This window comes from Cavia porcellus, unplaced genomic scaffold (genome assembly GCF_034190915.1).
Source record: "Cavia porcellus strain 051 isolate PalLab524CR breed Dunkin Hartley unplaced genomic scaffold, mCavPor4.1 scaffold_6, whole genome shotgun sequence".
NCBI classification, from domain to species: Eukaryota; Metazoa; Chordata; class Mammalia; order Rodentia; family Caviidae; genus Cavia; species Cavia porcellus.
The window spans coordinates 18603561-18628424 of NW_026947489.1; the positions used below are offsets into that span (position 1 = coordinate 18603561).

At 38.6% G+C, this 24864-nt stretch overlaps 1 protein-coding gene across 3 annotated transcripts in view; it reads left to right on the top strand.

Annotated features, from left to right (window-relative positions):
* Window positions 1-24864, top strand: part of Agbl1 (AGBL carboxypeptidase 1) — a 775775-nt gene that overhangs the window by 140914 nt on the left and 609997 nt on the right. For all 3 annotated transcript variants that reach the window (XM_063250014.1, XM_063250013.1, XM_063250015.1), the window contains exons 8-15: window positions 4447-4612; window positions 5570-5637; window positions 11166-11282; window positions 12271-12842; window positions 14339-14422; window positions 14632-14718; window positions 17079-17227; window positions 18452-18539. In XM_063250014.1, coding sequence (XP_063106084.1) covers window positions 4447-4612; window positions 5570-5637; window positions 11166-11282; window positions 12271-12842; window positions 14339-14422; window positions 14632-14718; window positions 17079-17227; window positions 18452-18539 — 1331 coding nt within the window. The remainder of the gene's footprint in view (window positions 1-4446; window positions 4613-5569; window positions 5638-11165; window positions 11283-12270; window positions 12843-14338; window positions 14423-14631; window positions 14719-17078; window positions 17228-18451; window positions 18540-24864) is intronic.

Consider the following 24864-nt stretch of genomic DNA (forward strand, 5'->3'; position numbering starts at 1 on the left):
TGGGTCCTCTTTGCCCAGAAAAAGTAGTCTCTACAGTGGGGATGCCACCAACTTGGAATCAGGAACTGAGATCATTTATTTACTCAGCAAATGATTTTGGAGTCCTGCTTTGTGAAGGTGTTGGGGCTAAGGTTATACAGATGGTTTACGGATGAAAATGACAGAGGAAGCGCCCCTCCCCTCAGGGGATTTTACCATCCTATAAGGAAAAGCAGATTAGGATAATGAGTGGACTGTTTCGTGTAGAACTGGCAAAACCGTGCACAGTGGAATGAGAGCCCTGCTTAGTCTTGGCTGAATGGAGAAGTTTCTAGAAACTTCCTATTTCAGTGAAGCCAGAAGAGCACCTTTTTGAGTGTGCACTGTTCAGGAAAGCAAAAAGAAGTGGTCTTTCAGCACAGGGGAAGAGAGAGGCAGTGTAGACATACTGGAGCCATTAAGACAACAGGGAGAGTGAATCTGAAGGTCCCTGACAAGAGCATTTCCATGGGAGATATTGCTACATTGTGGCTGTACCACTTCTGCTCCGAGCCTTAGAGCTTCTCCAGCTGTGTTCAGAGAGACCTAAAAGAAGGTTTGCCCCAGGATGGGGTCAGAGCATGATTCTTCTGGCCTGAGACCTGAATGATAGAAAAGAACCAGTGAAGGGCTGGAGATAAGTGCTCTAGGGAAAGAGAAATACACAAATACAAAGGCTATTGGGTGGAGGTGGGCGAATCAGGATAGTGCAAACTCAAGAAACAGCAAGCTGGTATGGCAGAAGCTGGATGGATAAAGGGAAAGATCATGAAGTGGAATTGAAAGTGGAAGCGGGGAGAGGCCACTTAGAACTCCCTGAAACACCACAAGGCGTCATGTTTTATTCCCATCATATTTCTACACGGGCACAAAAAGGAGGAGAGGGAGAAAGGGAAGGACAAATTGCCATGAGTTTTCTAGGTCATGATAGTAATTGTGGATTTTATTTCTAGATTTGAAGGAAAGGAATGTCCTGATAAGATATATGTTTTTCATTTTTCAATTAAGGCATTTTTAAATTACAGTAAGATACATATTGCATAAAAGTCATCTCTTAACTGTGTTTAATTGTACAGTTCAATAGTTAAGTACATTATTGTATGACCATCATTACCACTTAACCATCTCCAGAACTCTTCTTATATTGCAAAATTGAAACTCTTTCCTCATTAAACTGATTTATGTTTTTAAAAGACCTTTCTTGAAGAGGAGATGATCAAAGGGCATGAGGAGAAAGAGAGCTTATTAAGAGAGTAAGGGAAAGAGTTTGACTATTTGTAGTTATTTGGGTGGGAGATGCTGATAGTATTAGCTAGTTTGAAATAGAGACGGAAACCAGGACTTCTGACCTATGACTCTAAGTTGGAATCCTTTTCCACTACAGTGCCTCACTTTATCATCATGAGGATCATCACTTGGACCCTGCCCCCAAGTGGCAGTGGATAGGTTCCCACATTCTTATATTTTACCAACCCAATTTTGCCTGCGATATCTTACTAGTTAACGCTTACTGAGGCCTGTTAGACATGTTGCTCACTTTAACACATTTTAATTTACATTTAGCTTTATTAGAGAGGGTCTATTATCTGCATTTTGAAGAGGAGGAAACTAGGGCATGGGGTTATGCAGTTAGTTACCTTCTGCCCATGATTTGATTCCTAGGGGGCAGGCTCTCAGTTCTGAAGTATTGTCTGTTACTTTGGTCCCACCTATGCAGTACAGAAGTAGAGTATTTATTATCCCAAAACTAATTTAAGGATGGTAAACACTGTTTTAATAACCTTCATATTCTATCATCTTTTCTAAGTAACAGGTATATGATTGGGAGTAATGGGAAAAAGGAACTTAAAAATCTTATCTTTGCTCCAATTCGGAGACATTTGCCCACCAGGATTCTATTGATTGGAGGTTTGTCATGTTAAGATATTTACAACAATATCAAACCTGAAGTAATAGGAGATTAAAAGCAAATCCCCCCTTAAATTTTGCATGCTGGGCTCCTGATTTTTACCTCATTACTCTTCTGTCATGCACAGCCCCTATGCATTAGCAGTGAGGGAATGAGAACCAGTGGACTTAGGAATTTCTACTACTTTATGCATTAGTCTCGTTTTCTGTCACTGGAGCAATCTATCTGTCACCCACAATTTGAAGAGAAAAGGTTTGCTTTTCACTCAGGGTTCCAGAGGTTTCTGTCCATGGTCAAATGGCTACAGGTAGAATCAATATGTTTGACTGGCTTGGTGGTGAAAAGATTCTCAATTCATGGAACCAGGAATCAGAGAGAAGGGCAAGAGACAGAAGGGAAGAGACTGGGACCTGATCCCACCATTGTGCTGTCATGATCCACTTCTAATAGCTCATTCTGCCATGAACTCACCAATGGGTTAACTCACTGATGAGGTTAGTGCCCTCATAGTTCCTTGATCTCTCCTTGAGTCCCCTAATCCAATCAGATTGACAATCAAGATTAACTGGCAAGCCTTGTGTGCTACTTAGCTTTCTTTCCATTGTTGTTACAGAATACCAGAGACAATCACCTTAAAAGGGAAAAAGTTTCATCTTGGTGCAGGGTTTTAATCTGGTGTCAGAGGTTTTCACCTGTAGTCACTTGACCCTGTTGCTTTTGGGGTTTTGGAAAGGTAGAGTACCAAGATGGCAGCGCATTGCAGAGGAGACTGCTCACCTATGATGGTTGGGAGGCAAAAAGGAGAGAAAGGAAGTGGAGGCCAGGATCCCCAGCTTCCCGTTCAAGAGCACTTCTCTAATGATCCAACTCTTTTCCATTAGGATCTGCCTCTTAAAGGTTCCAACTCCCAGCAGAGATAAGAGCTGATAAATGAATCTTTAATACATAGCCTTTGGGGACATTTGAAATCCCAATCAGAATATCATGGGTCGTCATTAAATTCACAAGTTTTCTGCCAGAGTGTAGCAGACATCAAATGTAGCTCTATCCTTAATGCTTTCTACAGATTTTAATATTACTCCAATGCCCCAAATTCAGCTCGTGGTGTGGCCCAGCCCCAGCCTTGATCCTTCTACTCATTTTTCATTTGGACCACCTACCTAAGGTAAAAACAGGACTTTATTTATCATCATCAGTGACAAGAACAGATGGACCTGGGTTCCAGAATGTTGGCATCTTGCCCAAGTTTCTTGGCTGAGGCTTGGCTTTTATTCTCCCAGCATTGAAGCTCATGATATTATTCTGATCAGCCATCTATTTCAAATTCCCTCTTCCTCTTCTACTTCTCCAATATTGATAACTTTTCACTAAAGCTTTGAGGCTATTTGACAAGGCCAAGAGATGAAACAGCCTCAACTAATTCATTGTCTTCTGGGAGTGTCTTGCTGTGTGATCTGAGATGCCTGATTGGTACCACTGAGTACTGAAGGGAAGCTCCATTTATAACTGTGCTAAGAAAATTATGTATTAAAAGTTGTCTTATGTATATTTGGGAGTCATTTAGGTGACTTGCATTCATGGTTACATTTTAATTAAAGTTTTTTTTAATGTTAATGTAGAGATGCATAGAATATGAGCCTGAAGGTACCATAGTCTGTGATGCTGTCACAAGGTTGTGCCTTGTGGTGTATACCTAGCTCCTGCTTTATCTGCAGGTATTTTTATTTTTTGACTTCTGAGCTTGCTGCACCTATTAGCAGTAACAAACCAGAGGCTTACACTAGTCAAACTTCTACCATCTCAGTACATAAAACATTTATTAAGAAACTGAAGACAATGGTAGTCTTTTTGCCAAAGAGATACTGAACTATACTCAACTCCTTTTTCTCAATTTAGTAAACTTGTTCTTACATTTTTCACAGTGTCTGAAAAGAAGGATCTTGTCATGTTCCATCAGTATCAAAATGTTACATCTGCAAACCCAATTTTTCCTTGCTTTGGGCAGATACCAAGAGGGATTGACACTGTGGGCTTTTGAGACGAGCCATGCTGTTTAATTTAGGTACATGGGATTCACTGTCTTTGCTTCTGGTTTTGTGCTTCATCTTTTTCCTTTATATGTTTCTCTTCAAATAGATCTGAAAGAGAAAAGCAAGACTTCCATCAATTTAGCTACTCACTCCCTAACTTAGGCATTAATTCACAATGACATATAGATGGGTGCAGAAATGTGTCCCTCTTCCCCTTCCCCAGATGTTCAGGACAGCATCTTTCCTGAGGTGCATCTCTTGAAGTATTTTTAATTCTAATTTCAGACTAAATTTTATTTTAATGCCATATAAACAATGAAAGAGAAATAAAAATGTAAATTCTACGTTAGACTATGTTCAAACTGGACAGTCCACATTAATGCTGTTTACTGTCCATTTAGGATGTGTTCACTTCATTACCTGAAATAATTTGCAGCCAAGGATCTGTATACAGATGTAGGTGATTGATAATGTTTTCCTGTTGCTCAGAACTGCCTGGACAATGAAAGCATGGAACCTGTCATCTCAGCCGTGCTTCAGATCCTGAGGCAATGCTACCCCAAGAGTCCCCTTCCCTTGGTCACAACCTGCAGCGCCTATGCCTTCCTGGGCACTGAGAGCATCCACTCTGAGCCCTGCTGTGCTGCGGCTGAAGGTAAAATAAATAGATAGCAATGAGCTTTGCATTTTGCATTTTAAAAATAGTTCAGAGGAACGCATGCAAAGGTAGAATCAGTTGTTTTACAGGTCAATCATGATGATCTAATAAGCTAATTCGACACATATGAAAAAGCAGTTTTTAATAAACAGGATGAATAAACACCAAGATTACTTATTTTGTACTTAATTATTAACTATTGCCATTTTGCCTGGTAGCTATCGAATGCCTGTACAGTCATCTCAGTCAATTAAAAAAATCTACTCACGATCCTGTGAGCGAGCATCTCTACTTACTGGTGGTGGAATTAATTTACCCTAGAGATGAAGCAGAAATAAAACTTTTGCTATTTACAATCCCATGCTTCTCATATTGGAATATTTGAAACTATGACTGTTTAACCTCCAGGAAGATTTAATAGTCTAAAGATTCTAGTGCTTGTCAGCCCCTGAAATAATCTTTCTACCATGGAACAGATTTTCTACAGGCATAATTTTTGCACAAAAGCTCTGGGTGCTTTATAGAGACACTGGATGGCTTTTGTTCCAAATACATTCCTTCATTTAAAAATCAGGGACTCAGTGAAGGTGTTATCTGAGTTATAACAAATTTTGCACACATATGATCTCTAAACTTTGGCAATGTTAGTTGCATAAATATCTCTACATTCTGTGGGAGAAAATCCAGAGTGGCATTTGCATTCAATGTGGAACTCTTTGGAACTTCACGGTACAGTGCCCATCCTGTGTATACCCTATTTACACATACCATTAGGCATCAGTGTGTGTGTGTGTGTGTGTGTGTGTGTGTGTGTGTGTGTGTGTGTGTGTTGGAATACTGTGCACTTAATGTGCCTCTTATTTGTGAGAAGAAATACTCACCCCTGATTGATAAGACTCTAAGTCCCAGGCATAGGGAACCCTCATTTATTTAATCTCTTTTCTTCCCATCCAGAGGATTTTGAGGATGATGGCGATGAAGAGATGGACAAAGACTCAGACTTGGAAGATGTGAAAGAGCAAGTAGGTGCACTAGATCTTGCTTGCAGGGACCTCCATATTCACAGCACGCAAAGCAGCGTGGCACTTCCTGTGTTTGCCAAATTCCAGAGTAAATTTTTAAAGATTTTCTTTAGCATTGTCACACTAGACATGACTAAGAAACGCAACTACTGTCACTGATCTCCCAGTTGCTGTTTTCGTCTTGGTAGATCTAGTACCTTGTCTCTCTGTAAAGTCAGAGCTATCTGTTATTAAGATCCTAATATTCTCCCAGGATGAGCTCTACATAGACAGGTTGGTATACTTAATTAATGCATTTGAAGCCATGAAAAGATTTTCTAGAAAATTTTTCCTAAAACTCACTGCTTTTCAACAATGAGAAGGCTAATTATTGACACTAGGAGCATTTTGACTGGATATTTCTTGTTTACAGGGGGCTGTCCTGTGCCCTGTAGGATATTCACCAGCACCCCTGACCTCTATCCACTGGATAATACTAGCATCCACCTGTTTATCCTTAATTCATGAGCTAAAAACATCTCCAGGAATTACCAAAATCACCCCCAGTTGAGAACCACTGCCTTATGCTAATTTGCCTATGAGTTTATAATTTTGTCTTCATTTTTGTTGGTATACTTGGATTTGGACAAATGTGTTCAAATTATAGTTCCCTGATTTTGTCTTCTGTTAGATAGAACCAAAAAGTAAACCTTACTTTTATTACTTAGCGTGGGATAAAACCCAAATTTAAAAACCACCTTCCTCTTCTTTCCTTCCCTCCTTTCCTTCACCTACTTTCATTCCTCCCTCCTTAGAGAGAGGCTTTTGAATTCTCTGGTGTGATAATCACTCACCTTGCTGATGGTGTGGCAGACTTTTAAAGACTATCTCTCAGTCATATCTCTCAGCTTAGACTGCTATTGACAGGCTGGTACTCTCTGGGTTTTATTGATAAATAGAATCATTTCTGAAGTCATCAGTAGCAAATTGGTTCTTTGCAGTGGCTGGGTGACACAGCTCTGTGAGTACATGCGGAATTATTTGAATAATACTGTCTGCTGCAGCCATTCATCACTGCCACTTTCCCCTCCCTCTTGCTTGCTCTTTGATAACTGACTGCCTGATGTAGTGTCAGGCACCTCTTGTATCTGATGCAGAGGGACAAAGTGTATGGCAGTGCGTGACTTCACACAGCACGGGAAGGAGGGCTCTCTCATACAATTCTTGGTGCCCTCTCCACAGAGGATGGTGGGGTAGGGTGCAGTGTAACCTCAACAAATATATGAACTTAGCTGGCAGAGAAGCACAAGACAAACTGGTAAGGGGCTGAGAATGGCTCATCAAAAGCCTTCAAGCCAGGTGGAGGATGAGAAGTCAGTGTGAGGCCTGATTTGTAGAAAGACTTAGGAAACATCGGAACCATGGCTTGACTCTCGGGTATGGTTAGAACAGGGGAATGGGTCCTGCAGAACCTAGTTTTCCCTTGGTGAACTCAGGCGCTTTGATTCCAGGGATGTAGATCTTTTCGTCAGGCATATGTATTTTTTATATTCACAAAATCAACCCAGGCCTTTGACCCGTGGCATTTTCATTTGAAAATTTCAGCTAGTAATGGGGACCAGCCTTTTAGCATGAATGATTAAAGGAATTTTTATCTGAAAAGAGTCTTCAGAATGGAATGTTGATGTGATGATTTGATTGAAAACTGTCAAGGTCAACATAAGAAAAGAAATTCTCAACAAATAGAGACAAAGTGCTAACTATAGTTTTTCTTCATGTACACAAATAGTAGATTTGGGCAAACTGAAGAAGAAGTTTACACACAGAGTGAATTCCTTCCTTTGTTCTACCTCTCCTTGTCCTCCTTTCTTTCTTTTTACATTTACTTTTTCTATCAGGTACTTTATTGTGTATTATGCATGCACAATACTCTTAAGTTCTCTAATATGATACAAAATAAATAAGACATAGTTTTTATCATCAAAGAGTTCACAGTCTAGTGAATCCAGGGACTGTCACTATTAAAGTTCAACTTAGCAGCTTTAGACTTGAACTCAACTCTGAGGAAAGGAAAAGATAATAACCAAGGGGTCCAAACTAACAAGTAAGAACCAGAGGGATTATCCAGAATTGGGGGACGGGTATCAGAATCCTAGATGGGGAAGGAGTGCCTGCGTTGCTGTAAGAACACAGAAGCAGGTCCATCTACAGACAAGTATACACGTACTTATAATAAATACACCAAGAGGCGAGAACTCAGCTGAGTACCTAGAAATACAGAAACCACACTTCAGACCTTTGGAGACCAGAAACAAGTCTGTTCCACTGCTCTACTTTACCTTGTACCAAGAAAGCAGTCACCAAGAATCTGTAAATGACTGGATCTGATGGTGTTTCAACAAAACTTTTATTTACCAAAAGAAGAATAGCAAAAAAACGGTGGCTCATACCTGTTATCCCAGCACTTGGGGAAACTGAGACAGGACGATCGCTGTAAGTTCGATGTCAGTCTGGGCTACATAGCAAGACCCTATCTGGAAAAAAAAAAGTTAAAACAAGCAAGCAAACAAAAAAACCACCAGAAAACAAGCAAGCGTGGAGACATAGTTTGCTAACCCTTGCTAAATGGGTCACCTAGCCACATGGAGAGTTAAGTAGGCTGTAGCTCATGGGTTACTCCCAGACATACTGATTTAAATAGCTCTTTGCTCTCAGCTGGGGACACTCTTACAGTAGTTAACCACAATGCATGTCCACTGTGACCACTTTGGTCTGTGGCTGGAGGAAAGCAGGAGCTGGTAGATGAAGCTGGAGAGGACAAGATTGGTAGCTATGGAGTTTGGGCCTGGAGGACATTAAACCTGAAAATCTCATTAACTCAAGCCCATGGGATTTACTTTAGTTTTAGTTTGAAATTTGGAAGAACATTGCATAAGATGGATAGAATATTACACTTTTTCCCCCCTTGGATCAGAAATAGAAACCTTTATTTCCCACATTTATTTGATTTAGGTTCAGGACTACCAGACTTTTCTTTATCTAACCAAATACACTTCTAAGATATAAAGTAGATTTTTCCTCCTTATTTTAGCAAGGGAAATTTATCTAGGGTGTGGAAAGATGAATAGATTTTACTGTTTAATTCTGGTTGTCTTTTCTGTAATACTTCAGAACGCTTAAAAAACATACATGTGCTCAGAAGAGGTCACCAGCATCATTGAACTATTACATGGTGATGATCTAGAGGAAAAAATAAAATGACTTGGGTTATTCAATTAAATGGAAAAAAGGACTGGTGGGGCTTGATAAATTTTTTAATGTACAAAGAGATAAAAGTATAGCAGAACACAAACTACTCCCTGGGATCTGGTTATAATTTCTCAAATCTCATATTTTACAGTCTTCCTCTTATGCTGTATGCTTCACTCACCTTTCTGTAAGAAAATTTAAACTGTTCCTTTTGCTGATTCCTTGCTTCATAGTTGGCTCTCAATCGTAGTCACAATGACACATCCTGTTTCAACTTTTCTGGACTATTTTTTACTGTTGGAAATGGCCTTATTGTTTGTTTAACTCTCTTCCTTTTCTCACTAGAAGGCATATTTCCCAGGAGCATGAATCTTTGCCTTTTCTGTTATCACTGATTCTTCAGTATCTAAAGAATATTTATTCATAGTTGTTTATTAAATGTTTCTGAAAACAGTGAAGGAACTAAGCAGCAAAGGAAAATAGGTGGACAAGGGTGATAATTACCAGGAAGTTAAGGGCCGTAGTGAGTAAGAATTTCTTTTATCATACTTTACTATTAACATGGTTTATCTCATTTCATATAACTTATTACTTATTTCTATTTTTTTAAATTTTATTTAAGGAGAAAAAACAGAAAAGGGGTACAAGTTATACAGAATTTCAGAAAAAATAAACAGGAAATCAGTAGTTAATACATTACATATTGTCATCTTAGAAATAGTTGTGCAAGTTACAAAATTAAAGCATATAGAGTGGATGAGTGAGACTGCAAACAGTTCTGTTCAGTGATCCAACAAAAACTCAGTAATATGGTTATCTATCTTATACGCTTAAATATACATGCAGTTATATCCTTTAGAGCACTTTCTTTTCCTCTCTTTTGTACAATGAAAATTACACATTTTGGATTTTATTACTCCCACTGTTTTTATTACTTTTTTTTGAAGAGAGTAAACCAAATGTGACATAACAGGACAGAGTCAGTCAAATCAAAAGGATGGACATAATACATAATGTAAAAACAAAATACAAGGTGATCAACAATGGTTACCATAATGCCTCTTGCTATCTTAAAAAGAATTGCCTATATCATCAATTATAGTAAAATTGAACAAAACAGTAAAGAACAAAACCAATAAAACCAAAACACTGGAGACATTACAGGACTTCAAAAGAAGATAATAGTCAACCAGAATGGGCGTCATAATGAATCTTATTGTCTTCACAGTTGTTGCCTATACTTTCGAACTTGGTACTGTCAAGCAAAACAGAATAGAGGAAAATCAGTCAAAACAACATGGTGAGAGAAATACAGGGTTTCAAATCAAGTTAATAGGAAATCAAAGTTGGTTACTATAATATATCCTGCTATTTTTTAATTTATTTTTCCCTTAATTAAAAGGATAAAAATTAAAAAGTAGATAATAAAAAAAGGAGATTGAGATAAAAGAGGGCATAACAACAAAACAGCGCAGGTCAAAACATAACCATTTAAGCAAAACAGTGTTTCACCACAAGATAATCCCGACATAAAAGTAGTTACCATAGTGTCTCTTTCCTTGAAATCTTTGAGTATAACTTTGTATACTGTAACATCAGACATATCAAGACAATGTAAAACCAAGAGAATGACAGTATTACAGGGTATTTAGAATGAACTAACAGAAAATGAACAATGGTTTCTGTATAATCTCCTTGTCTATAAAAGTTTTTGTTTATATTATCACATATAATAAAATGCAATAAGATACAACATGTTAAGACCGATGGAGACAGATGAACAAAAGCTTGATGGGACTTCAAAACAAGATGATATTAAATCAGCACTAGCTATTACGATGTCTTGTTTTCTCCAAAATAGCTGTTCCTACCATCCAACCTTCTCTGCCTCATTTCTGTTGAGCTCTTTTTCTGTCATTAGTTGTCAGTTTGTCTTCTTCATTTCGCTTTCTGCTCCATTCATTGTGGCCTCTCTGCCACTGTTTCTGGAATCTTGGAATTTTTCTTTTTTAGAATATCCTGCAGTATTCTCTGTAGAGTTAAATTGGTAGTTGCAAATTTCCCTTACTACTTATTTCTGATGAGAGCTGATAAATAGTGACATAAATGCTGACAAGTCATATAACTTCTTTATATTTTAAAAATACAACCTAATAAAATCTCCAGTGGCTCCAGCACTACAATCTAAGGTCTAGGAAACCATGTTCTGTAATTCTGAAGACCACACATGAGTAGGGATTTTGATGCCCTCCAGTAAGGATTTTGTGATTGTCACCTGTTGCTTGAATACTTTATTGTAGGATGATGACTTGGAAACTGATGTTGAAAAGCTGACCTTCAAACCTGGCCTTGACCGACCTGAAGAGGAATTGAAGCAATATGAGGCCATGTGTCTTGAGCTCTCCTATGGCTTTGAGGTAGGATGTAGGCTGTGGTTTGCTACATGCTAATGCATGGTGGGTTCTTTGCAGAACCTATGAAGCCGAACAGAGGTATCCAGGTGGACAGCATTGCATCATTAGTAGCATGCTTCTGGGACCCTTCTGAAGGAAAAGCAGAATGCCAAGGAAAAATGTGAGAAAATGGCCAATCTAGGATGTATTCAAGGGCCCTGCTGTGGGACACATAGGGTGGAATTAAAAGGCAGGTGCATGTATGGGCTGTTAGGCAAAGTGTCCTGGATCCATGAGCTGAAAACAAGGGAAAAATTTTATGATTCAATTGTTTTTTTACTCAAATGGGAAAGTCATCATCCATGAATTTCTAAAGTTGGTCTTTCTCATTTTCTGGGCTTTCTTTCTTAGTACAAACAAACTGGGACCTTAGACCCAGTAATAGTATTCCAATGCTTAATTGTTGCTTGCTTCTAATAATAAGATTTTAGACTGGCTTTTCGATCTCCATTATTTCCTTATTACCCTTACTAAGAAATGAGTTCAGACACTTCAAAAGGTAACCGTGTGTAGGAAGGAGTTGACAAGTATAGTAACAGTTTCTGTGAAGAAAAAATTCAGTTCAGTGTAGACTTAAAAAAAAAACCCAAGTTATCCTAAACAACAGAAATATTTCAGGGCACAGTGAAGAGTAGGGATTTCAATGCAGCCTAAATAAATGTAGATTGAACCAAATAGTAACTTGGTAGGGGAGATTCAGAAAACATTCATGTACTTACAGAATTATATTAGGTCCACTCAGCTCCCCTTCAAAATGTGAGTTTCCACGATTCTGCCATTTATTAGACTCTTGAAGGTTAGTTAATCTTTCTTTAGCTGATCCTGCAAAAAGCTGCCCAGTTCATAGGATTTACGCTTAGCTCTGTATCCTGAGAGTGAGGACCGGGATCAAATTGTATTCTCTGTCTGGAAAGGAAACACTGACGTATTCTTTTCCACATTAAATCCAAAGGAACTGCAGTCAAAACTTAGAAATGACTTGAACTTTGAAGATGTTCAGTCTGCCAATCACCATCACATTCCAACTGCTGCCCCCCTACAGCAGCATCGTTTGAATGAGGACCAAAGCTCCCGTAGGAAAGAAGGAGAACACACAGTCCAGACTTCTCTTCTGAGCATGGTGAAGATGGGGAGATCCACTGCACATCTGTCCTCCAAAAAAAGACTTGACGTGAACACATACCAAAATGTGTCCCCCAGTGGCACTGGGGTAGATACTCTTGGAAGTGATATCTCTGGTATTCAGGATTTTCTGGAAGAGGACATAGAAGTCATTTCTTGCCCAGGGATGAATGCCTCCTTTTCCAGTTCCGTGAGGCCCAGAGAAACTGTTGGAGTAATAGATAAGCTTCTGCATGCACGTCCCAAGCATATTCCTTTCCATGACCCCTATCTCTACATGGCCAAAGCCAGAAGAACCAGATCTGTGGTGGATTTCAAGATGGTAGCATTTCCTGATCTCTGGGGACACCATCCACCTCCCTTTTCCCAGTCCATGTTGGAACGCAAACGTGGAATTCAAAGGTAACAATGCTGCTGATTTCAATGCTACTGAAACTATAAAGTTAGCTTCTTCCTGGGATCTTTCAGAATCGAGGGTGGAGTGGTAAAAGGCATTTGTTTTCCAGTGAAGAGCTTTTTGGATGATTCTGATAAAACCACTTGCCTCATATGCATTGCAAATACAACAAAGTGGGTTAATGCAGTTTTTACAAATACTAAGATCTTTCCACAAAGGAAGGTTTTCAGAATTAGTAAGAACTATTTGAGAATTTCTTGTATGTGTCCAGTTTCTATCTGGATCTTTGATAACACAAAGGAGGTGGTACACTTCCATTCCACAGCTCCAGTCTTCTAGACCCTGGGTTGTTTTACAAAATGATTTTACTGCATGGTAAGAAAGGGCTGAGAAAAATAAAATACATTCCCCAGGGCAGAAACACTGAGTGATAGGTTATTTCCAGAATGCAAGAAGGAAATAGCCTTGTCTTTGACTCAGTGTAGTGAGATTCAAATAAAAATTAATGAAGGACAGGAAGAATTTTCCCTGAAGAACAAAACCAGAGTGCATATACTGAATCAATAGAAGAGAGCACGCAGACCATAAAGTTTCACTAACTTATTTCATATCACAGCAAATTGTTCTCTCACTACAGGTAATAAGTCTCGTGATCTGCTCCAGCATGGGTATTTGACTGACGTCTCTTTCGTCATCCTCTGTACATTAGCAACCATGCTCAAATTCCTGAGAAACATATAGTACCTTGAGGACTGACCTAGCACAATTTTACCCCTGCATAGAACATCCTTCCTCCCTATCCACTTCACTGACATTGTTCTCCTATCCCACCCTCATGTGCTTGATTGGAAATTCAAGCAGAGAATTCATTCACAGATCTATTGAGCTTCCTACCTCTGTCTTGTTTAAATATCTTAGGTATCATTGCTTAGACAGGAAACTGACCTCAGCTTGCTGGAGGAGGTACAGCTGAAGGACTATGAATGGCACAAGAATAAAAAGGCCTAGCAATGGATATGAAGAGTAAAACCCAAACCTTGAAGATACAAATAGTCAGTAGTCTTAATGTCTCCCTCAAAACTGCCTTAATGCAAAGGGCTCTGAAATTAATACAACTAGAAAAGTTACAGTACCTTAGGTAAAATACTCTGAAAATACTTGTCCAAGCCAATAAGACTCTAACTAAAAATATAAGATCTTTGTTTTCTCTATCCCTACTACACAGAGTAGTTTTATTTCTTAATCAAGAAGAGAAGGAAGAAGGCCAATGTTGCTTACATCCTCTGAGCCCAAGATTGAGACATTGTTAAGTCTCTCTCTCTCTCTCTCTCTCTCTCTCTCTCTCTTTCTCTCTCTCTGTTTGTCTCTCTCCCTCTCTGGTATCTTGCTGGTGACTTCCTTCCTTTTCAGGATACTGTAGGATTAGTATGAAGATGATACTCGAAAGTGTTTCATAAACAGTGAGGACAACACTTAAAATTTTTCCAATTTTCTTTTTCAGGATCAAGATATCTGAGGATGTCCGGAGGCTCATCCAGCCAAGGGATGTTATAAACAGAGTTGTCTTTAGTTTAGATGAGCCTTGGTAAGTGGTGGTCATCCATGGAAAGGCAGGTGCAGAGAATTCTGTTAATAGTTCATGGGTGGGAGTGTTTCATCCAGTAACTCCCTCCTATACCTAAAAACAGCATGATGACTACTCAGGTTAAAGATTTTTAAGAAAATTTAAGAAATATCAAATGGTATGGAAGAATAACAAGAAGACATGGTTACACCTCCTTTATTTTATTATAGGCCTTTACAAGATCCTGCTTCCAATTGCCTAAGATTCTTCTCTAAGTTTGAGTCAGGAAATCTTCGCAAAGCCATCCAAGTGCGTGAGTAAGTAAGGAAAGCCACAGTGGGTCGTACTGGCAGCTCTACAAAGCAGGTTGTAGTAAACTCTTCCTCATTTTTTATTCTGTGAACTCACACTGGTAGCTTAAGATCAGCCATGAATACAGTATATGCATCATAAAAATGGTGAGTGCCATCAATGAAGAGTTTTCTCTCAACAGTCAGTTGGTAAGCATTTGTCAGCAAACTACGAGGGAGCACAGTGGCCCATTCCATAGCAGTGTGAACGGTTCATTAGAAAGAATAGTAATAATTATTATATTACTAATAATGAGTCCCCATTTGGATGCAAGAGCTCTGTGATTGGGACAGTGACACTTCCATTGATACCAAGGTTGGTTCTGTTGGCACAGCAGCACCTCCCCGTGTCTCTTGATGCCATAGCTGTGTCCAGTGGTTGAAATAATTTCAGGGCTTCCATCTTTCATTCCAGGGAATGCTCAGTGCCATGTGTCTCTGGAAAAACCTACTAATGACTTATTAATAAAAAAGGATTTCATAGGTACAAAAAGACTCATAATACACAAACTAAAGGGAAGGAAATAAGTTTTCCAGTGCCAGAAGTTCTCATGAAGTTGTACATGATTTGTTTGCTTATTACACAGTGAATGATATTTATCATACACCAAAGGCAAGATATTTAACCATCTTTTATGAGTGAACTTCTGAGAAACATGGCTGCAAACAGTTAATGGGAGAGCGGCCACCTCTTTGCAACCAGGAAGACTGAGCAAGGAGCCCAGCTAACTCAATACCTTTATTTTTTCATGCATAATGTGAGGATAATCTTAGTTCCTCCTTCATAAGTGTATTATAAGAGCTAAATACTATATAGTGAGCTCTTAGAGTAGTATCTGGCACATGGTAAGCACCCAATCAGCATGAACTCTTTTCAGGTCTACATATTTTTCCATGTCTAGAGCATAGAACTTGGTAAAACACAGACCTGTTTAACATCTACATAAGGATTTTTGTTTTCTTTTTTTCAGGGAGGTCAAAAGTGATTTTTTGGGGTTTTTTTTGCACATGAAACATTTCAAGGAATCCCAGCATGTAAGACATAGACAAATCAAACTTCTTGGGGTAAAGAAAGGAAAGACAATCACATCAAAATTACTTCTCTTTGTCAGTTCATCTTCTTTTCCCCCTGGATCCTATTTTCATTATTCCTTCTATCTAGAGTAATGTTCAGAGGATCTGAGAGACAATACTCACTTAAAAGTTTACTGATCAGTTCAGCATATTTCTAAGCTGCTGACCTGTTTGTCTTTCACTCTACATCTGCATATGAACAGAAAATAAAAATCTAAAGTAATCAAATGTGATCAGGGTAACAGAATCAAATGACAGAAGACAGACCCACTTATTGCTAAAAAATAAAATTAAAAAAAAGAAAGAATAAAAAACGTTTGCTCACTTTTTAGAGAGTGTATTGTGGCAATAGTTGATAATTTGAGGGTCACAGATTTTCCAGAATTGTTCTTACAAGTGCTACTTATTGAGTTATGATTTATTCATTGCACAATGAGCTAAATGGTTGGAGTAAGGTCCTTATAGCCACAATGTGAAGCTTGGGAATCCATCAGTCAGCTCTGTTCTTCTCTTATTAGTCTTATACCAACCTCTATCTTTCCATAATAAATGACCACACAGACTATTAGGGTCATTTATCAGGGATTTTTAGTGGAGAGTGTAAATGGATTAGAGTGAACAAATTGCCTCTTTCAGGAGAAGAATTCAAAGAGAATACCAAGAAGGTGGAACAATAGTATTTGAAAATGAAGTTTCCTGATAACTATGTTTATGTCAAAACTGCCTTAAAAATGTGTTGCTAGAGTTCAGAAAATTAACCACCTTTAGAAACATAACAACAGAGAAGGGACAGACAAGAACCTCTTGGGTGCTGTAATTGTCCCCCACTGAATAGTGATCACAGAGGTGCATCCAGGTGCAAATAAATTAGGTGAGTTATACATATACGATCCATGTACTTTACTGCATGTTAGTTGTGTCTTACTTAAAGTGAAAAAAAAAAAAAAACCCACAATCCTTCCATTGCTAGCCTACTTCATGTATTTTGCTTAGTTGGAGGAATTAAATTTCTTGTACTACTTAATCTTTACAAACACATCCATAATGTCAGTGGTTCTTCTAAAACAGGACCACTCTCTCTTCCCAAATTTCCAACCCTGTGTCCCATATTGGGAGATGACAACAATTACTGTTCTTTGTCATCTACCAGAGATCCTGCGTCTTCATCTGTAATCCAGAATTTGGAACCCATAAATTCTCACTGGCCCTAAAGACTGTCCAGATAACCCTCCTCCTTGCTTCTGGCTTTGCAGGTTTGAGTATGACCTGCTGATCAATGCTGATGTGAACAGTGCCCAGCACCAGCAGTGGTTCTACTTCAAGGTGAGCGGCATGAGGGCTGCCATCCCTTACCGCTTCAACATCATCAACTGTGAGAAGCCCAACAGTCAGTTCAACTATGGTATGAGCTCGTGGGGATTAAGGGCTTTCTGAACAATCATGGGGTGTTACCACTTTTTGACTATCTTATTATAAGAATCTTTGCCTGGGTTCCCAAAAATTTAAAGTTAAACTGACACATTGATGTTCACAGTGGCAAGAGTGACCAACCCATACCCTATTGCCATCAGAGGCGGGGTTGAGGGCCTTCACTCTTGCCACAGAATGTTAATAACACACATGACATCTACTAGGTTCTCATTCCCTTTTTCCACCTTGAACTATTGAGGATGTTGAGCACTATAATTAAAAAAAATTTTTTTTCTCCATGTGCTAAATCCAACAGAAGCAAATATATTGGTTGATTTGTTATAAGATAGGATAATAATAAAATCCAATTGGACACCACTGCTTTACATGCTCAGAAAACGCTGGGAAAATTTTAAATTCTCCTAAGTACCTGACCTGTGATCCATTTTGAAGGAGACATTCAAGGGATAGGCTGAACGTCAGCCATATTTACTCTGACTATTTCTATTCCTGGGAAATTTTTTGCTATCATTAACTCATGTAGTAATTTATTGGGTGGTTTTGAATAAGGAATAAGTATTCCCACATATCTAGGCCAAAGCATGAGATACTACTTCTATTTCATATTAAGGAAATTCTTGTTTCGGTGGGAAGAGAAAATGTGAACCTTGATTCTTGTACTCACTGTGTGTGGCTTTGCTGTCACAAACTGTGATTTAAAATAAGACAAATTTATTCTTTTACAGTGCTGGGGCTTAGAGGTCTAAATAAGTTTCAGTGGGATACAGTTAAGGCATTAGCAGTGTTTGGTTTCCTAGAGAATCCAGGGGAAAATTAATTTTTTTTTTCTTTTCTAGTTGCACAAGCGATGACAATCTTTGACTCCTGGTTCCTTCCTCCATCCTTGCAGCCCATAATATAGCATGTTCATATCTCTCTCTGTTTCAGTCACATGGATCCACTGTATTCAATCCCCCTTTGCCTCTACTTTTTAAAATATAATTACAGTTAAGGTCAATACGATAATCTTCCCATCTCAAAATTCTGAAGTTAATCATATCTGCAAAGTCTTTTTGGTCACACTCAGTTAATCTTCACACTTGCCAAAGATTAAGACTTGGGCATATTTGGGAACCATTATTTGGCCTATGATAACTCCCTTTCCAGTTTCTGTTTCCTTTATAGATTAAGTTCTGCTTTGGTTTTTTAAATGTAGGGATGCAGCTGACCCTGTATTCCGTGAAGGAGGCCCTTCTTGGCAGATCCACATGGACACGAACAGGCCATGACATCTGCTATTACAAGTAAGCTAGAGTCTTGTTGGTTTCTTTTGCTCTGCCTGTCATCCCTACTCAATGTCTCGCTTTTCCATATTAAAAATAAGCAGTCTATGTTTGACCACCATACTTGTCACTCTCTCCCAATGGTAAATGTCTTCTCTTCAGAGTCTAAATGTTAAACAGAACTGATGGTAAGCTTTAAGAAATTGCTTTTGCTTTTCTGGAAAATGGCTTCTCTTTATTTATGCACATTAAAACTGTTAGACCTTGTTATACATTAGAAGCTGTATAGGCTCAATCTTTGTTTTGTGTATCGTCTTATTTTTAACCTGTTTCCATTGGGAACAGTGAACAAGAGCTCTGAGATAATCTGGCCTATTCGTATTCACCTATGCTTCCCTTTTCTAAAGTATAAGGGAGTGAACATGTGACAAATACACTTGAGTAACCCTGCTTCCACAGGAAGAGAGTTTTGTGGAAATGACATATAGGAAGGAATTGTTTCAGTATCCATCTTCAATCTTTGTTTGATCAGTGGCCAATTTCATCACTTTATCCTGCAAATTTGTGATGAAATTTAAATTATTCATTTTTTTTATGAAACAAGTGGATTTCAGAGGCATAAATTGTTTGCATGTACATTTTGTTTAGGTGGAAAATAAAATTCAAATACATAAGAAAAAGGATAGGAATTGTTAGGACAGGTAGGAATGCATGTAATTCATTACTAGCTCATTGCTAGTTTCTTAAACAAATTGATAGGCTAGTACTTATTTTCTTCGATAAAGTAGTTGTTATTTCTTTCTAAGATTACAAAAAGCCCCTAAAAATCTGTTATCAGACATTCTTGAGTTTGGGATTATTAGCACTATCAAAAAGAAGGAAGATATATATTTAATGCCTCTTGGCTTTTGAGACTGTGAGGATGGTTCTGATATACATAGAAAAGGTCAGGAATCTTGTTACTCTGTTAGATAAAAACAGAAATCACCATAGAGGTAATGACAGTCCACCAAATGAAAAGTTGGGTTGACTAACACTCTGTGACAAAGGAGTTGGCAGTCTTTAGTCTTTGATGCATTAAGATATGAATTTTATACCATTTTCATATATTCTTTAGTCAGGGCAAAAAAGGACAATTTTGTGGGCTTTCCATTTACCTAAATAACAGTTACTGTGTGGGCTTCTTATTTCAAAACTTTTAGGGCTCCCTTTATGGTCCAAAGAGCTTTAGATTAAAATCATTACAAGGTTGCAAAATTCACAATTATAGGAGAAGAAAATATGAAAACCTAAACATGATCCTGGGTGAGTTAAGGATTTTAACTTTTTGTTTCCCCTGAAAGTAGTTATTGTTAATAAATGTGAAAGACCCAGCTTTAAATCCCACTTGGATCTGGAACTTAGTAATGACACTGCTTTCCTTGGATGATGCTCTTCTTGGAATTGGGCAGGAAGGAGCGACCTCTAGGGGACTGGGTGCCTGTCAAGAAGGGAAGGAAAAAACCACACATCCCACAGTCCAATCTGAGGGAAGCCCATGTTAATAGCTTTTAGATTCATTAACAAGACAATTGTTCTGTGATGAAAGAGCAACAGAGGGGTAAGCTGAAAACTATGCATGTATAATGTAAATTCATTTTTCACATCCTAGCAATGAATACAACCAAGATGAATGGATAAGATCACTCCATTGTAATGTAGTTTGTTTTACAATACTTCACCACATTATGTTAACATATTCCCAATAATGTGATGTAACAAAAGGATAGATATGTGTAATCTCTCTTCACCCACAAATCAAAACACCTCTTACAATTATAAAATGCCTTTTATTATAAAATAACTTTCTTGCTACATGCTTACTCATCACAACCATTGGATTGCTTTAGACAATTTCTTTGCTTTATTCCCGTTTTCATCTTAATTCGGAAGAACGTTAGCTCCTTATTTCCTGGTATCCTGTCAGTAGGAATTCAGTTGTTTTGCCATTATGCTGTCCAAGTCCCAGGCTTTATGTTACAGGTGAAGGGAGGGATTGGTGCTCACTGTGGGTTGGATGTGAATGATGGCACCTAGATATTCATACACAAAGGTGACAGAGAAGATGGCACCCAGAAGGAAAGGGATTGGGAATTGCCTGTGATGAAGACAATTATGGGGCCAACTATCATCAGTTAGAAGCTATCTGCAGGTTATTTTGATAGTGTGCTACTAGTTGTGAACAAGATATGGTTGTGACTTACTATTATAGATTTGCTTGTGAATTTTTAAAAACAAATGATACATCCATGAGTATATTAAAATTATATACATGAGAAAACATGCCAAAAATGGATTTTAAATGATAAAAAATATGAAACAAATAATAGTTTTTGTAGCTTAGATCACACCTTGACTTTACAGTGGAGCTCACCATTAAAAATGTGTTTGTAATGAGTTTTGTGGATAATTTAAAAAAATTATAATGAACTCCCCAGGTCTAACTAGGTTATTTTTATACAAGTGAATGTTACTGAGAAAAAACTAGTACTGAACATGGGGCACAGTAGGGTACAGCATGGTACTCTTTCTTCTTGGTCACTTGTGTTTAAAATTAGTATCCTTATTAATTGGTGACTTCTAAATAAAATGTTTAAACACTAGTTGTCTATGTTACTATATTTAGTTTAATTTAGATAATTCGATCTGTAAATCCAGCAAAATAAGCTGCTGTAAACTCAACGGGCTTCGCAGAAGCTAAAAGTAAGAGAGAGAAGGAGGAATAAGCTATTCCTGCTCACAGGAAACCTCCCCAGCACTTACTGATACTTAACTGTCTAACATATGAAAATAGTACTACATTATTTATTGCATTTTGCGTAACTCACCCCTGGAACACAACAGGGAAGAATGGATACAATCATTGCCTATAACCTCATTTGTTTTGTCATTATTCATCATGCAAAGTTGACATGGATAGCGTGAAGGCAGTTGTGTCAATCTTAATATAAATTATGACACAATTTAGCTTTTTCTTATTACTTGAATAATTCCAAATTTAAAATAAAACATTAGTATGTTCTCCCTGTGCACACCTGACCATCCTGCATCTCTTTTGGAGGACCTTCTACCTCTTTTCTTCGGCCCACCTCCACTCACCACAAGTGGTCCAGGAAATGATAAACGACCCTCAACTGGAGGAGCATAAATGAACAGGCCCATTTATCCATCCCCCTTGTGAAAGTAAGGGGGGGGGGCAATTTTCATTTCTGTTTCATTTGCTTTCCCCTGGCCTGCTTCTCCCTCCAACAGACGCAGCCTCACACCTTTCTGAATTCTTTCCTGGCTCTGGTCTGAAGTAATTTTGGTGTTGAAGGGCAGAGGGAGGGAAGCCGCGCAGTGAGTGGCCATGTAATACACAGCGGCTGATCTCTTCTGACATTTATCTCTGCTCGTGAGAGGAGACGGAACAGCTCACTCATGAAGATGAATGTCATACAAGAGCTCAGCCATCATGCATCCTTCCACAGGATCTCGGGAGAAAGATTTGGTGCTGTATGGAATATCAGAGACGCTGCGACACAGGAAAGCCTGGGGATGCCTTATTTGGTCCTGTGAAGTGGAATGATGCACCCTTGTTAAACAGACTGTCCTCACTGCGAGATTCTCTAATTCACTCTCTGCCTTGACATTTGCTAATTGCAGGCGGGCACGCGCGTGCACGCGCGCACACACACACAGAAAGAAAAAGATTTCTCAGCATATTTTAAAGTAAAAATGGAAATAGATTGAGTTCATAACCATACATTTGTATACTTTGCTCCTTGCTTCCTTGAAGATCTTTCCAGAGATAAATGGTTCATGGAAGGGGAAGCCATAGGGAGCTTTTTAACTATGCTGTAGTCAGCCAAGTTATCTGTGATCCAGATGAGATATTCATCCAGCCAATCAGGGAGCAAACTAGTTCTTTTCTTTTTGACCAGGTTTCTTTTTCATATGGAAAAGTAGATGGAGGAGTAAAAGCTTTTGGAATCAAATTTGTTCCCCTCATTCATGGTATGACTTTGGGCAAATAATTCCAACCTCTCTTGACCTTAGATGCTTTCTCTGTAAAATGGACACAGTAATGATGTGTCTGCCTAAGAGAGCTGTTCTGAAGATCAAAGGCAGGAGATGATGCATTGGGAAGCTCAGAATGGTGTCTGTGCATATCCAATGAATGCTACTAATTATAAGCAATAATTAGCACCAAATCATGATAGAGAGAACAGTAGTCTATCAATTTCACTATCTTTCATCTGGATTATTTCACATTGCTTCTATTATTTTAGAATCTAAGTTTATAGGTAGCCTTGATTTATGAGGACCAGAATTTCACTTTCTTACATGCTGAATTAGATATCTTGCACTTTGATTTCCATTTCTAGAAAGCAAGTGGTATACTAAAAAATCTGTTAATTTCTTAATTCACCTCAGACCTACGATTAAATCCTGTTTACTATACTTGCCTGCAATTGCTCATGGCACCTAACATTAATGTTGTAATGGTCCTGTCTGTCTAGAGACCACATATAGCAATACTGCATTTACCTTGAAAGAATGCCATTAAGATTAGATGTAAAATATGTTAAACATCCTAATTATTATTCCTGGAGTCCTAGGTTCATTTCTTCTACAAACTTTAACTGAATGCTGTTATGTCCAAGCAAGATACAAAAAAGCCAAGCATAAAGACACACAAATGATTAAGTCTGCTCCTTGCTAGAAAGTGTTGGCCACACAGGTTGTAAGAACAGGGGGTTATCAAGAAAGGCTTCCTGAAGGAGGAAACATTTAATTGTTGAACAAATAAGAGGACTCAGCTAAATGAAGAAGAGGGAAAGCACTTTCCATGCAAAAGGAGAACATGGGACTCATCTAGAATATGGAGGGTGAATGTTTCTTCTTTGTCGACATTCCGCTGTGTGTTCCCATTATAACTGAGAACGCAAAAATAATCTGTCGATGGATCTCGCTCTGTCGCAGACCATCTGAGTTGTCATAAGCCATGTGTTTCCCTTTAGAGACTTAGCAAATGTTTCACCTTGAACAGGATGATATTGGGAAAGGTTAAAAGTCTCCAAAGAAGATGGTTTTGCTGGGGATAGAGCCTTCTTGTGCACAGCACCTACTGCAGTGTGGCCACAAAGAGACTCCACTTGGAGAAACCTAGTGTCTCCTAGGGTTCAGCCAGAGTTAGACCCTAAGCTGTAATCAAAACTCACTCTAAATGAGGTGACATTCAGTTTCTTAAGTTTGGCCATTAAGTTACAAGGAGTAACAGAGTAGGCATGTGGGTGTGCTGGGGTGTGAGGAAGCAGATTTCACATAGACGTTCACACTTCCACACATACCTTCAGTCCGTGGGACCACAGAAGGTCAAGAGATAAGAATTAGCCTGTGTTTTTCTCTTTCTGTTTCACTGTAGCTCATGTCTCAGACTCCAGGTTTGGTTTGAATGTGGAGGGAGGATCAGGATAAATTCAGAGATTTCATTGCTTCAGTTTCTTTTCTTGCTCCTTTCCATGGCTGAGTTTGTACAGGGCAAATCTGCTTAATGGTGTCCTTAATAATGCAGAGGGAAGACTATAAAGAAACAAAGACCATATCAGTGAGATCACCGTCACTGTCACTGTTCTGTAGGGGCCTTGTCTTTGTTACTTTTCTCCCCTTGTTGAGACAGAATATCTGACACCCAAACTTAAAGGGGGAAAATTTATTTATCTCACAGTTTTTAGAGGTTTCAGTCCATCGTTGGCTGGATCCAAGAGTGGGTGTCATGGAAAACAGGCATTGCAGAGAAGAAACAGTTCATCGAAGGCAGAAGGTAGCAAAATAAGCCAGGGAACAGACAAGTCTCTTTCTGTCTCCTAAATTGTATCTAGGCTACTGGGATTAGAGAAGTGCCAAATCAGTCAGTGGGCTGATTTCATAATCACACCCCCTTAATCCCTGCATCACACACTCTGGATTCAGCCACCCTTGAAAAACCCCTGTGTGTGACTGTATGAGGCTTTAGGGGAACATCTAGACTCAAACCATAACAGGTCTTTACTATTTCTGAGTCAAGATACAGATTCTTTTGCCACCATTTGTAGATGAGAAGCTGGCAGTAGTGAGGTACTAGATGTGTGTTTTTCACCAGCCTTTATATCCACAAATAGTTATGTGTGCATATGTGTGTGTATACACTCAAATGTATATGTTCACAAGTGAAGCACGTTTCCATGCTTTGGTTGGCTGTCCCTGGGTCACTGTATTTCATTGGTTCTTCCACTTTAAGGAGCTATAATTGACTAAAACGTGTTGTTTACCTAGGAATAAATTG